The sequence below is a fragment of the Panthera leo genome, chromosome A2 (assembly GCF_018350215.1).
Source record: "Panthera leo isolate Ple1 chromosome A2, P.leo_Ple1_pat1.1, whole genome shotgun sequence".
In the NCBI taxonomy this organism is placed as follows: domain Eukaryota; kingdom Metazoa; phylum Chordata; class Mammalia; order Carnivora; family Felidae; genus Panthera; species Panthera leo.
This window is the reverse complement of record NC_056680.1, coordinates 149,172,710-149,187,551: the sequence shown is the minus strand read 5'-3', so window position 1 is coordinate 149,187,551 and position 14,842 is coordinate 149,172,710. Positions and strand designations below refer to the sequence as shown.

General features: G+C 39.3%; 1 protein-coding gene across 7 annotated transcripts in view; it reads right to left on the bottom strand.

The window, feature by feature from the left end:
• Window positions 1-8,120: 8,120 nt before the first annotated feature.
• Window positions 8,121-14,842, bottom strand: part of CALD1 (caldesmon 1) — a 187,032-nt gene continuing 180,310 nt past the window's right edge. For 6 of the 7 annotated variants that reach the window (XM_042925268.1, XM_042925260.1, XM_042925249.1 and 3 more), the window contains 2 exons: window positions 13,169-13,249; window positions 8,121-10,477 (listed from right to left, as the gene is read on the bottom strand). In XM_042925268.1, coding sequence (XP_042781202.1) covers window positions 10,469-10,477; window positions 13,169-13,249 — 90 coding nt within the window. In that variant the 3' untranslated portion in view covers window positions 8,121-10,468. The remainder of the gene's footprint in view (window positions 10,478-13,168; window positions 13,250-14,842) is intronic. The other variant, XM_042925275.1, reaches the window with a different exon arrangement.

Here is a 14,842-nt window from a genome sequence, read left to right as displayed (position 1 = left end):
GACACAGGAAATTAAAGGCAGAGCAACGACTTAAGTCTCATGATTTTTTAGTCCAAATATTTACATGAGCATATTTCAAGCAATCCTATAGATGAACATTATTTTAGCGTGTAAATAAATGTTGAGGAATTTAAAAAAACTTTGAAAATCATAATCCTTTATTCTTTCATTCATTCAACTAATTTTTATTGAAATCCCCCTACTAGTCAGGGATTGTTGCTGTGTAAGGCTGTTGCAGGAAACCAAACAGACATTCCTCATGGAGGTTATGGGAGAAGACAGGCAAACCAATTAAAAACACTCCCTCAGGTGATGATAACTGCTATGGAGAGAAATAAAAGCAAGGAAAAATAAAGAGCACTGGAAGTACTCTGGGTGGGTGGGCCTTGGTAGGGGTAGCCCTCTCTCTCTCTCTCTCATAAATTCCACACTCAACGTGGGGCTCAAACTCAGGACCATGAGATCAAGAGTCACATGCTCTGAGCCAGCCAGGTGTCCTAGGGTAGCTCTTTCGATAGGGTGTCCAGCAAGCTTCTGTAACCAGGAGTCATTTGAGCAGAGACCAAAAGCAGAGGGATGAGCCATACTGACGTCCAGAGAAGACCTTGCCAGGTAGGGAAAGTGGCAAGAACAAAGGCTCTGAGACAAGACAGGGTTAAGAATTACACTAGGCAGTCCTGATGAGGTGAAACATAGCGTGAGCCAGTATCATTATCAAGAAGGAGGTTTCATTAGGGTTTCTTAAGTAAATTTTAAATGGTTTTAACTACCTGCTTCTTTTTAACTTTTTTTTTTTGTAATTTTTTTTTTACTTTATTTCAGATGGTAGTATACAGTGAAATTCCTTAAGTAGAATGAAAGTAAGGCCTGGAGTAAGCTTCTACTAAGGACTTTCTGTCGGTCTGAAATTTTGTTCCCGTTTCCTATAATCTTATCTTGAGAAGCTCACAGGACGGGCTCCTTATATAGACAACTTTGGCTGCTTGGCAAGGCAACTTTACTCCTGCACCAACTTCCCCTCCTCCTGTTTTCTGGTGAATTTATCTACTCTAAGCCTGCAGTACAAAAGGCACTATAACCAGAGCAAGAAAAGAGGAAAAGAAAAACTAAAACAATACTCTAGAGAGCACAATTACTAGTGTGGGAATCAGGAGGAAAATTCTCTTTAGCAACATGCCCAAATGTAAGTTGTGTTAGGACTGTAACTTATTTTGTATAAGTTTATCACTTTGAATTTGTTGAGCAGAGACTTAAATGCAGTGACTAGGGCAATCAGGAGTTATTTGTGACATCGCAGAAGTTATCGGTTATATGGCTATAAAGGTCTTGTCACAGTTTGGCTGAGGAAGCCATACTAAGTCCTGAGAGCCCTGGGGTGCTCAAGTACCCAACTTGGCTTTCCTCAGATGATCTGGGTTTAGAATGTCCTGCTATAGGGCCAAACTTCTCAAACTGTTTCCAAGCTCAAACCTTGAGATCCGTCCCAGCCGATTAACTAACCAAGACTCAGCTCAAGTGTCATCCCCATAGTGAAGTCCTTCCTAATCTCTCTATCATTGGTTCAGTTAGTTTGTATTATTAGTTTGTATAATGTGTCTAAATCTGGAGACTATAGTGAAGCATTATTCTCCTAAACACTTGGAAATGAGGCTAGTAAGTAAGAATGCCCCCTGCCTGCTCAACAAATCATGGATAGGATGAATCACCTCAAAAGAGAGAGAATGGTTCCCATGCTGAGTGTGAAGTCTCAGGACAAAAACCATGAAATGGTTCCCCCCCCCCCCCCCCCCCGATAACTGCCTCTGAACTGTGCAGTGGAGAAATCCCGTTTTCCACGGAGGATGTGTTGCCACAGTCCAAAACTTGCTAGCCACTTTCAGCTACTAAAACAGTTTCATTTTGGTATTTAAGATTTTTATTCTGACATTTAGTGTTAAGCACGTTTTAAATGTCAGTTTCAAACTGGAATCAAATCTTCCTCCTCCTCACCCCCACCCCCCCCCCCCCCCCCCCAGCCCTGGCAGCCTAGATCTATCCCTACCTCTGATGTCTTGGGAAGTGGGAATGAGTTGGTGTTTTCCTATTTACATTCATCCTGGCTTCCTTCCTCGTGCCAGGTCCTTGTGTTAGGATGAGCAGGGGCTGGGGAGGGAGAGGGGAAATGTCTCTAACTGGGTCCAATTGCAGTCTACACAGTTGGTCTCAAGTGCTGTTCTTGCTCTTTGTGGGCTCCATGAGGTTGGTGACTCTGACGTGCCCCCTAATGAGAGGCTTTCTTCAAGGCACACTCCAAGGCAGTAACAATCTCTTGTGAGAGACGGTGGGGAATAGAGATTAGGAGCGTGGGCTCAGGAGCCAACTGCCTGGGGTCAAATATTCTGCCACTTAATGGCTGTATGATCTTGAGCAAATTCTTTACCTTCTCTGTGCCTCAATTTATTTACATGTAGGGTGAGGATAATAAAGTACAGAAGGTCCCCTACTTACGATGGTTCAACTTATGATTTTTCAATTTTACAATGGTATGAAAGCAATATAATTTCAGGAGAAACCATACCTGGAATTTTGAATTTGAATCTTTTCCTGGGTTAGCCATATGCAGGATGGTCCTCTCTCATGATGCTGGGCAGTGGCAGGGCACCACAGCTCTCAGTCAGCCACAAAGTCATGAGGATCAACAATCAATATACTTACAACCATTCTGTCCCCATTCAACCATCCTGTTTTTCACTTTCAGTACAATAGTCAGTAAATCACAAGAGATATCCAATATTTTGTTATCAAATAGGCTTTGTGTTACGTAATTTGCCCGGCTGTAGGCTGATATAAATGTAGACTTATACATGTTTAAGGTAGGCTAGTCTAAGCAATGATGTTTGACGGGTTAGGTGTGTTAAATGCATTTTCAACCTACGATATTTTCAACTTACGGTGGGTTTGTTGGGATGTAACCCTATCATAAGTCAAGAGAGATCTGTAGCGCCTATCCTGTAGGGTTGTTGTGAGGCTTAGATGAGTGAATAACATGTAAAGTGCTTAGAAAGTAGCTGGAACATGGTAAGGACCCAATAAATGTTAGCTGTCATTATCATTTGACCAATGGACCTCCAATTGGTGACAATGATACCATATCACTCTGATACTTGGGCATCTACTTGCCTTGTTGTGATGATCCCTACATCATGGGATGTAAAGAGTGTGATGAAAGAGTGTCACCACTGACCCATTGTCATCTTCACAAGCAGCTCTAGGACTGGTGGGCACATATGGGACCTAGCTGTCTTCTGTACACTGGCACTGTGCTGTCCTATCTAGCTGGTTCTTTTCAATTCCCTGTTCTGTGAGCTCAGGTAGCATAGAGACAAATTAGCCAACTCCTGGCTAGGCAGCCATCCAACAGGAAGCAAAATGCCAGCCTCCCCTTCAGTCAGACATGTCTAGTCTTTAGTGATTCTCTTGGAAGCCCCCTCCTTTGGAAATAGCACCTCAGTTCACAGAAAAATAATGCTGGTCACAGGAGCCTAGGGTTCCCATAAAGGCAATTTCTCATTGCAAACGAGTGCACTGCCATTCTGACTTTATATAGTATACTGGGTTTCTGAGCTTGGCTAATTTACTGGTACAGCCATAAAAGAAGAGAAATAGATTCCTTCTCTGGATGCTGACCAAATCGTTTTTTCAGGCTGTAAAGCTTAATAGCAGAGCTTGAACTGAAGCATGTTCATGTCACCCAGTTAGCCTTCTTAGGAGCAGCTGGCCACCTTTGTCCCAGAAGTACCCTTCTGAGTTTCTTTTAGACAACTCTGTCCTCTGGGCCTCTGTCTTAACCTACCCCTGTCATAACGTCAACACATTATTGCATTTTATCTATTCATTTCTGTTTCCTACTACTTAATATCAAAGCCCCTTAAGGGCAGGGGCTAGGCCTTTAGTTATCTTTGTATGTCTAGTGCCTAATGTTGACTAATATTTGTAGGTCTTCAGTGAATATGTATAAACATTTTGCTGAGTGTTTAGCATGTGAAAGGTGTAGTGCTAAGAACTAAGGGTGCTGTAAGATCTGGTGATTGTCCATGAGGAAAATACGCTCTGGTTGAGCCAGCAGGATCCATCTTGAGTTGAGGATTCTTCTGCTGTACAACTATAACACTTGGTATAAATCTCTGCTTAGGACTCACCAAACTGTAATGTCAACATGTAGCTTTCTCTAATAGTTTCTGAGCCTTTGGAAGGGAAGGTCTGAGCTTCCCCTTTGCATTCTGATTGTCTAGTCCAGTGCCTAATGTCCACAAGGCAGGCGCTCTACAGGGGGTATTAAATAGCTAACCAGAATAAAGGTTCAGATAACAGTGGGTGTGCTGAGGTCATAGAGTAAGTTTTTCAGATGAAGTGGACTCAAGCTTGGTTTCAGTGAACTTACAAAGGGAAAAAAAATAAGGCTGATATGTTAGATAAGGGACAATACGAGAACACAGATCAGAATGTACAGAGCATCTTCTGGAGAGATTTGGGTAAAAATATTCAGCAAGTAATTGGAAAACACAGGCCTGATGGGCATGAGGGATGTCAGTTTCCAAGATGTATTCTTGGGAAAATTGGAATCGGTCTGGCAAAGAGGGTTGGTTTTCAGTGCGATCCTTGGGACCTGAGCAGCGTTAGCATCATGTGAGAATTTGTCAGAAATGCCAATCCTCACACCTGAATCAGAAACTCTGAGGTGGTGCAATCTGTGCTCTAACAAGCCGTCCAGATGACCCTGATGCACCCTGAAGTTTGAGAAAAACTAGCATAGGGGGTTAAGAGTGTGGACTCTGGAACCAGAATACTTAGCCATATGGCCTTGGGTAAGTTATTAATCTCTCTGGGTCTCAGTTTCCTTATAGAATGGAGATAATAAATGGCACCTATGTTCTAAGGTTGATGTAAGGATTGACAGTTCATACATAAAGTGTTCTATCATAGCAAGTGATCTGATTCTGTTGTTTTTAGTGAGAATCTTTGGAGCACACATTCCCACACAGAGCCTAGGGTGAGAGACCTTGCTACTTGAAATGTGTTCCCCAATGCAGCAGCCACAGCCACTGCAGCATCACCTGGGAACCTATTAGAAATGCAGAATCTCAGGCCCTCCCCACTCCTATTGTATCAGAATCTGCATTTTACAAATAGGTATTTGAATAGCAAAGCAGTATTCTACAACTCAGCTCTAGACCTACTAAATAAGAATCTCCTGGGACTGGAAACTACATGATTTCCACGATTTCTACCATTGATTCTGATGTTTACCAAGAATTTAGAAACCCCAGTGCACTTAGGACAGCTGATTTCCATCATTTGAAAAAACTCAAAGCACCTGTGATGCTACACTTGGCAGGCACCAGATGTACAAAAGACAGCATTTGTTCTAAGAAAAGTAGGTTTGTGTGGAAGAATGCTAGGTAAGGCTAAAAACTAGCTAAGAAATTAATCTTGTGTTCTGTATGACTATAGTTCTTTCACATAATTTTTATGTTAGTACATTCCATATGAGTTTATTGAATGAATCTTCTTTATCCAGCCAGAATTGACCAGTTGGGCCTTCTACAACATATTTTAATGAGACAGTTTTGGGTAATCATATTTCAACGTAGCAAAAGCCAACATCACTAAAAGCATGTCTTGGTAAAACTCTGCTATTAAATCCGCATTGAGTTAAGCAAGAGGCCAGCCATCTTCATGGAGCTGAAACGCAGGGCTGAGATGACAGAGTAATTATAAATCTGGGAACAAAAATGTTACTAAACAAATAAACCTCTCAGAAGTCTAAAAACTCTAAAACTTGTCAAGTCTAAAACTTGACAGCAGTACATCCAGAAGAGAGTTTATAAATTAGGTTGCTCATGAAATCACCATATCACTTATCAAACACCATTATGTGTGGTGCACTGGGTATATTTTTGGGGGTACCATAGAATGTAAGGCAAATACTTTTCTTTCATTACCCCACGCTGAAATATTTTCTCCCCTCTCTAAACAGTGACAATCATGTACTACACAATTCTTTGACAGTTATGTCCTAGAACCTTGTGATATTTTCTCTTAAATTCTTGAATTGTTACTCAATATTTTGTAACTTTTAATATCTATCACCTATCATTTATCTCCCCACTAGAATAATACAGTTGTTCCCCAAAAGTAGGAAGGTGGCAATCTGTGTAAGGACCAGATTATTTCAAGCTCACCCTTACTTTCAGGAGGCAGCTCTCTGTAGACCCATAAGTGGGAAGTAGTTTCACAAGTCCTCATCTTTGACAGAATATTCTTTTTGTTCTTTTGGCCCCACTGGATTGCCAAAAGTCTACCTCAGCCTTTTAGCTGCCTCTTGTAGATCACTGTATGCTCTGAAGCAGAAGTAGCCCTGGCATAAAGGCAAGAGAAAAAAAGTGCATCGAACAGGTAGCACATAACTAAGATACTATTTGAATGAGAAAATATCACATTAAATATAAAAGGACTAAATATTTCAGGTAAAACTCAAAGATAATCGGACTAGACTAAAGCCTGAACCCAAACTATATGATTTTTAAAGACATGCACCTAAAACTAAAGGCTACACAAAGGCTGAAAGTAAAGGGGTGGGAAAAGTTACATCATGCAAGTGTTAACCAAAAGAAAGCCACTGTAGCAATATTAAGGATAGAGAACATAAACTTTAAGGCAAAAATCTTCACTACGCAAACAGAGTGTTACTTCATAATGTTAAAATATTCAATTAACCAGAAAGACACAACGATTCTAGATTTGCACATGCACCTAAAACATTATCTTAAAATATGGAAAGCAAAATTAACAAAATTACAAGGAAAAAATAGACAAGTCCACAATCAAATGGGGAGATTTTCACATGCCTTTCTCAATAGTAGATATGGAACAAAAAAAAAGATCAGTAAGGATATAGAATGTTGGACAACATGATTAATAAGCTTGACACAAACAGAGCACTTAAGTCAAGACCTTGTTAGGTCATTTCCTTGGTCCTATGGAAGAACACGTATTTAGGGTCATGAGATTTTTAAAAATCCACTCTTCTATTTGGAGCACACGTGGAAGCAAGGGTATGAAAAAACCCTATAATACAGATCTGTTTCTACAACAGACTCTTTAAATTTATAATCTGAATATGCACGTTGTAAAATTAAATTCCATCCATTCCTAATCCTATTAGTTTGGCACCAATACCAGACTGTATTCTTCTCATTATTTAATTTTGTGAATGGGCTTTGATGACAATTACCTTGTTGTCTTTTGTTTTTTATAGTTAACATACAGTAGTATATTGGTTTCAGATGTACAATATAGCAATTCAACAATTCTATTCAACACCTTGTGCTCATTTCACAGTAAGTGTACTCTTAGTCCCCTTCAACTATTTCACCTATACTCCTAGCCACCTCGCCTCTGGTAACCATTAAAACTGATTGCCCTTCTTGTTAGGACGTAGAAGTAAAAAGTACTAATTATTTTTTAAGCTGCAGTAACTTGGCTAATTCTATCCAATCTTATGGGCAAGATTTAGAGGCCTGTTCAGGAATTCTGGGCTCACAATTTAAACCTTTATGAAAAGAACCTCATATATGCCAACAGTGTTACATACATATGGAAAATTACTCTGAAAAAAATCTTTGGATTTAAATGTAATTGTCAGTGCATTGCAAATAGTAAGTATTCTACAAACGAAGGGTATATATTAAATGGCCATTTCTACTATAAAAGGTACTACCTTTGGGGAACCAGTACTCCCATCTTAGGAAGAAGAGGGTGGTGTATGACAAGATGGGGAATGAAGGAGGATGGGGGAAGATCTGATAATTTTTTTGGAAGGAGAATTTTTTTAATCCCTCTTTCAACCTTTTCTATACATATTTGATCCGTGTCCATATCAGAGCAATTTTCACTATTTTATTATAACATTGCCTGTAATAAGAATTACTTTAAAAATATGAAGTGGCTTTTCTTTTTTAAAGAGTGAAACCAAGACTCAATCTGAAATATACATTTTGCTATACCACCATCTTTGTTAAAACAGATACAACTCTTATTTGTAATCAATATAGTACATAAAAATACACAAGGCAAAGACATTTGGAGGAATTCCATTTATTGTGGATGCATTTTCACAATATATATTTATTGCAGCGATCAATTATCAGTGAAAAATATCAAGTGTTTATAAAATTTTTAGGAATGGCAGATTCACAGAACATGCTAGTCACCTTGCAGTCTTACTTCTTAAAGATAACAAAGAGAACTGTAATCAAACAAGTAAACAAGGAATTTATTTTTCAAAAGATTAAATCCAAACTGAACAAAGTTCTACCCTAAAACTTATTCCATCCAGTATTGGAATAAAAGTCAGGATCGATATATTCTCTTCTCAACTTTAGACTTTCTAGAAAAAATATATAATAGTGATCAAGAGAAGCTCTTATTCAAAAGTACAACAAAGCAATGTTACCTCACCATCGGCCTTAATTCAAACTTTGATCCATTTCACTCCAATTATGGGAGTTGGTGCTAAATTAGGCACTGCATGTGAATTCTAGTTCGTTTTATCATAGACTCATGTCTACTCTGTCATAGGGGCATGACCTGTGCAATCCTTGTGGCTTTCCTTCCTTTGGCCCAGGTGTGCTACAGCTACAGGATTCAACAGCTCTTTACTGGTTTACGAGGAAAATAGACTTTGAAAGGCAGTGGTCACTTCTCATGCCAGCCTTGCCCTGGCAAGTTCTTCCAGGGCAATACCATAGATTAGAAAAGAGGCGTTTGCGAGGCTCCCTCATTGTGGCAGGAATTGAGACTAAGACAATTTTGGTTAAGTCAAATGAGGTATAAGTTTATAGAATTACACTGTATGTATATCTCTACGCTAGAACGTATTGCCAAGACACTGGAGTACTCTTTTGTCATCCATTGTGAAGAATAGATGAACACTTATAAGCTAAAATAAGATCTGATATCTAGATTGTGTGTGTAAAATGTAAAAATGACAAGTCAATAGACTTGGGGGTAAAAGGTAAGACTAATAAAAGGGACATAGAGTTTTTCAAAATTCAACACGTTATCAACTTATGACAAGTACCAATGACTAAAAAAAATAGAAAAGTTTACTTTAAAAGGCATTTCAGTCCGTTAAGAATGGAAGTGCTGTCATGACTCCTAAATATTGGCTCTTGCTCGCTTTTCTTCTCTGCTTCCAGACATTAGCCAGTGTTGGTCATAGTATATCCACATGTAGAATTCCAATCTGTACAATTTGCAACTAAAATTCTTGTCTTTCAATTTTAGAGAAGGGAGAGACCTCATTTGTCACCTAAGCCAACCTACTGCGGACTTGATATTAAGAATAGAATACAGTTCTGAGCAAGCTTGGAGTTTGACCCAGATGGTAGATTTAGTACAATTCAGCCTGGACTTCAAGATTGCTTTTAATTATAAACTAAATACTATGTTTTATAGAAAATGCCAACTCATTTTGACACTTCTAATCTCTCTTTTCTTCTTACAGGTTAGCGGGCACTGGAAACATATCAATACCTGTTCTGCCATGTCTCTATTGGCAAATATGAAATATTAATATAATATTGTGATCTTTAGTTTTTAAAAAGCTGTGATATTGGCTAGTTACAAGGACATACTGCTAAATATAATAGTCTAGCACGTAAAAAAGCTTTCTACCATTAGTGTGTTTGTATATGTGTATGCACATACATACATGATCAGGTCATCTAAAATGTGGTTCGCTATCACTACCAAAGAAATCCACAAAGCAACCAACCTAAAGAATCAGTACCAATGTCAGCTAACATGGTAAACCAATTTAGATATTCATCAGCATGAAAAGAGGAATACCTTAACAGTACATCTTTTTTTTTTTTTTAAAGACATTTTGTAAAGATTATTGTAGTATCTCAAATCTGAAACGGATTACTTTCAGAAAGTGTTACAATTGCCCACTGAGATAATTTCTTCCATGCTTTATTCTAAAGTGCAGAAATAACATGACTTCTGTATTTAAAATAAAAAAAACCAAAACGAAACCACTATGGTTCGTTTTTCTGGACACTGCACACATTCCTCAGGCAATTTTCAACTTGAATCTCCTTTTGTTGACTTCTGACGTGGTTGGTATCACTGTTCAGACAGAGTTATGATGATCAGTAGGAAAGTCTCTATTTCACAGCATGGGTTTCTTTAGAAACAGGCTCCTGTGCAAAGGCAGTACTTTTACCATGAACACCTCTAGACTGTGATTATTAAATATAGTGATAATATACATGGGTTTACTGGGATAATGAAAAATAAAACAAAAGGAAATGAACTCAATTTAGTAAATCAACATAAATATAAAACAGAGCAAACTAGCCCTCTTCAACTGAGCTGGTCCAGCATCTTGAAGCGGCTACTTTGGGTTCTTTCTTGAATTGTCTCAAACCTGCTAAGAGAAGAGAGCTTTAAATCCAGAAGCCGTGGTGTTTCAGCGAGACGTTTTGTGTCAGAAGAAGACAAAAATAACTGTAATATGGCAGGAATAAATATTTATGAAAGGGGGGATTATTGCTGGTATTCTATTCAAATATGCTCCTCATCTTCTAGTCTACCCTCTCTTCTGTTGGTTTTTTTACTTTCTTCTTTCTTTCTTCTTTATATTTCCCCTTCCCTATCTTGGTTTTTAGCCTTGTTTGTGACATTCATAGTCAAGGAGTTTTTTTTTTTTTAAACTCCTCTTGAAGGGCCAGGAATCTGTAGTGTGTTTTCCAGAACAGGCACCCGTGACTGAATGGCTCAGTCTTGGCCACGTCAAGGACAATGGAGAAGTGGAATGTGTTATGTTTTATTTCTTCCCTTCTATTCTTTTTTTTAAATATATTTTTTTAGTGTTTATTTATTTTGGAGAGAGAGAGAAAGAGCGAGACAGAGCATGAGCAGGTGAGGGGCAGAGAGAGGGAGATACAGACTCTGAAGCAGGCTCCAGACTCTGAGCTGTCAGCACAGAGCCTGATGCGGGGCTCGAACTCATGAACCATGAGATCATGATCTGAGCTGAAGTTGGACATTAAACTGACTGAGCCATCCAGGCACCCCTCTTCCTTTCTGTTCTTAACACCCCTACCCTCGAAACTTATCTGGCCCTTTACTAAAAGTCCTTACTGATATAGCCACAACTATTAGTGCTGTGAACCTGCATTTTCAAATGAGTACTTCCATTTCAAAGGAATGATTGCATGACATGTAGTGAGCTTGACATTTTGGAGCAAAGAAGCCATCTACTCTGCTACTGCATAAACCCATCTCTGGGCCTCATGGTTTTATTAATATTATTATTATTACTATCATCATTACTACTGTACAGAGACTTTTGTGTTATAGACTGAGGAGAAGGGGGCACTCACCCTGTCACCTTCCCACCTGTACCACCATGTTGCATAATTCCAAGGAGTGCTGTTTATGTTGTATTGAACATGAGTGGAGTTCTCTTGAGTTTTACCATTCCAGATTATATCTGTATTCCACTTTCCAGAACCCTGGCTCAGAGGAATGTTACCCTCTGGAGAGGCTCCATTAAACTGGTACTGATGGGTTACCGACAGCTGGTACCCTCTACTCAGAAATCCAACTACATACACATTTGGACCGCCACTTCTGAGATGCTAGAGGGGCCATAATGGCTTAAGTCAACAAAAGTTCATTCTTTGCCTGAAAAAAGAAACTAATAAACGATCCCCCTACCCTCCTCCACCAGGAGAAAACTGAGCAAAGAACTTTAAAACTTTATATTTTCTGCTAAATATGCAATCTTCAAAAGCAAGCAGCATGCATAATGGTTAAGAATGTAGGCTCAGACCAGATTGCCTCAGCTTCAATGCAGGCTTTGCTAGCTTATTTGCTGTGTGGCTTTGGGAAAGTTCATCTCTCTGTGCTTTGTTTTCCTCAGCTCTAAATGGAAGTAATAATAAAACCCACTTCACAGGGTAGTTGAGATAATGTAGCTTAAGAAAGTAGAACAGTCCCTTGCATAGAGCAGACACTCAGAAAGCGTTAGTGGTTTGTAGTGGTGATAATTATTACCAGGTACTTCTAATATGTTTAGCCATGACTTAGAAAACTTGTTTAAAACTCACCCTAAGTAGAGAGACTGGGCTAGTGGATTTGATTGGAACGTAAGAGCAATCAATAACTGACCAAGAGATGGAACAACACACTTAGGCAGCTGTGCCAGACTTAGGAGCCTGTAGAAGGTAGGGAAGGGGAAGGGATTCTCTCACTTGAGAAACTGCAGAAATCTTCTGGTTGCCTTTGAGGTGTTCCTCGTTCTGGGTTTGCTAGAAAAGTGCTTCTAAATTGACCCATAAGCACACTGTTCTAATTCTGCTTATTAGTGGCTCTCTGATTTCTCTCTTTTCAATTTTTCCTCTATTAAAAAGAGAAGACTGGGCTTGTTGCTTGAATTGGGGAAGGGCTACGATTAGAAGTTGAATCGGCTGGACAACAAGGGGTCTTATTTTCAGTCTGTGCATCATTTAGATATTGTCCGGAGCCTCCTGTGTGAAGAATGAGCATAGCCTTTGACCAGAAGACCCTCCCTACCCCCCAAAAAAGACAAATCCAAGCACTCTTAACTATAAGTTTTCATAGGGTAGCAAGTTTTGCCTAACTTTTAAATACTATTTTAACTTTTTGCCATAGCAACCTTAGGTCGTAGGCTGCTGGCAAGGTAATAGTTCCAGAAAGCAGCTTTGGAGCCATTCACGGAGAAAGACGTTTTTCCCCAGGTGATCTCCAAATGCCTGTGGCTCCAAGCCTGGACCGTGTAAGGAAGTTACAGACCATGCTTATATGACACGACCTCTGTAGTCAACACTCCTAACACTGTGGCATTTCTAGAATGTCTTGCTGGGAACTACCCTACGAGTTTGGACTATTTATGTTGGATGACTGACAAGCCTACAATTCTGAAGGCTCTGTGAACTTTACCTTTCACTGTACCATATATAAATTTTTAGAAGGTGATTGTTACCCAGACAAGGCTCTGTGGATCTGTGATATGTCTCATTTGACCCTGGGACATCATACTGCAGCACACAGCAGGAAAAGAACCTATGAAAAACAAATCTTCCCAGAAAATTACCTTAGTGGGAGAAGTGACCTTATCCACAGATTGTTTTTCCCAGAGGTTCCGCTTGCCAGACACGTCTCCTGGCCTCAAATCCTAATGAAGGAAAAGCAGAGAAAATTGGTAGGGTGGCCATTTATATTTTCTGACCAGGTCTAAATAAGTCACCACGTCTGTTATTTGTTTGAATCAAGTTCTTGTTTAATACACTTTACCCTAGTGATATGAAATGGATGGAATCAAAAGGATCATTAGCCACAGTCTGGTTTTACATAGACCTTGATCTATGTTATGACACGAGAATGGGCTAGAATTATCCAGCATTTAGTTCCTATCCTCAACCAAGGGCTTACTGTTAATGGGTCAGTAGAATTGGAATAAAAGCATATTTAAAATAATGTAGCCTATTTTTAACTTTTCGCACTCTTAGAAGTGAACAGAACATACGTTAGCTTTAAATAATTCTTTTGAGGTTGTGTAAGCGTTTCACCTCTTGCAGATTACCTTTTCTTTCAGTGTTCTGCCTGTATCCCTGAACTCTTAGGACTTTAGTACATTCCAGCCTAACTTCTAGATGCCGATATTCCATTTCTTTGCCTGAGGACCTTCTCTGGCTACAGATGCCCACTTCGCCCACCCAGGAGGGAGGCTGGAAGTTCAGAGAGTTAACAACCCCAGGAGCAGTCCTCAATCACTCACCGATGAGACTTGGTGCAAGAATATTTTTCAGGCTCACTCATGCCTCATGTAGGAGTAACTCTGAAGCATGTGTTTTATGTTGGGTTGCCCCAGTGGGATTAAGTTTTTATAGCCCATGTGCTTAATAACATTATTGGTTACCTGCTTTTCCCTGACTCACTTCCTGCAGTGTTTTCTTCACCTCCCAAGTAAACTACCTGCACTATCTTGGGGTCTGCTTCTGGGCAGCTCAAACTAAAATTCTTTTCTAATTGCACTTTCCTCAGACTCAAGTCATTTCGTGTTTCCTGAGGAGTAGGTGGGTAATTCAGAAGTGTATCAGTAGAACCTAACCCCATGAAAGTAAACATTTGCCACAAATTGTACCCATAAGAGAAAATCGAGCTGATGACATATGTGAAAACATGTGGAAATCTTGGGAAGAAAACACTAAAATACGCTTGATAACAGTTACATAGCTTTGATTCGTTATTTACTACCTCATAATTAATTTGGTTTGGATAAGGGTCCAAATTTCTGTTTCCATTTACTTTTCTTCCAGCATTTGCTTCTGCTAGTACTTGGCAAAGGTAGTTTGGAGAAAAGAAATGTGTTTTACCAAAATAGTAATGTTTATTTTGGCAAGCCCTTTTCTCATTAGGAAGGCAAAGCTAATAGCAATTGCATTTATCCACAGACACTGGTCTAAATGGACATATTTTTGACAGATACTATTGAAATCTCGACACTAAAAATGCACTGGTTAAATGGTACCATGTGAAGCATTTCAGATTTACCTTAATCTTACTGAGTTTCTGGATTTCTGTTGTGGCTGGGATTCCTGATATTCTAGGAGAGAGTTATACCTATTTAACTTGGAACCAGTGAGCAACAAATCAGATTGTTTTTGAAGAATTCCACTACCTTTGCCAATGTAGCTAGGAGCTGCCAAATTGTCTGGAAGACTGAAAATTTGGGAAACTATAATTAGGAACATACTAATGGAAGCTC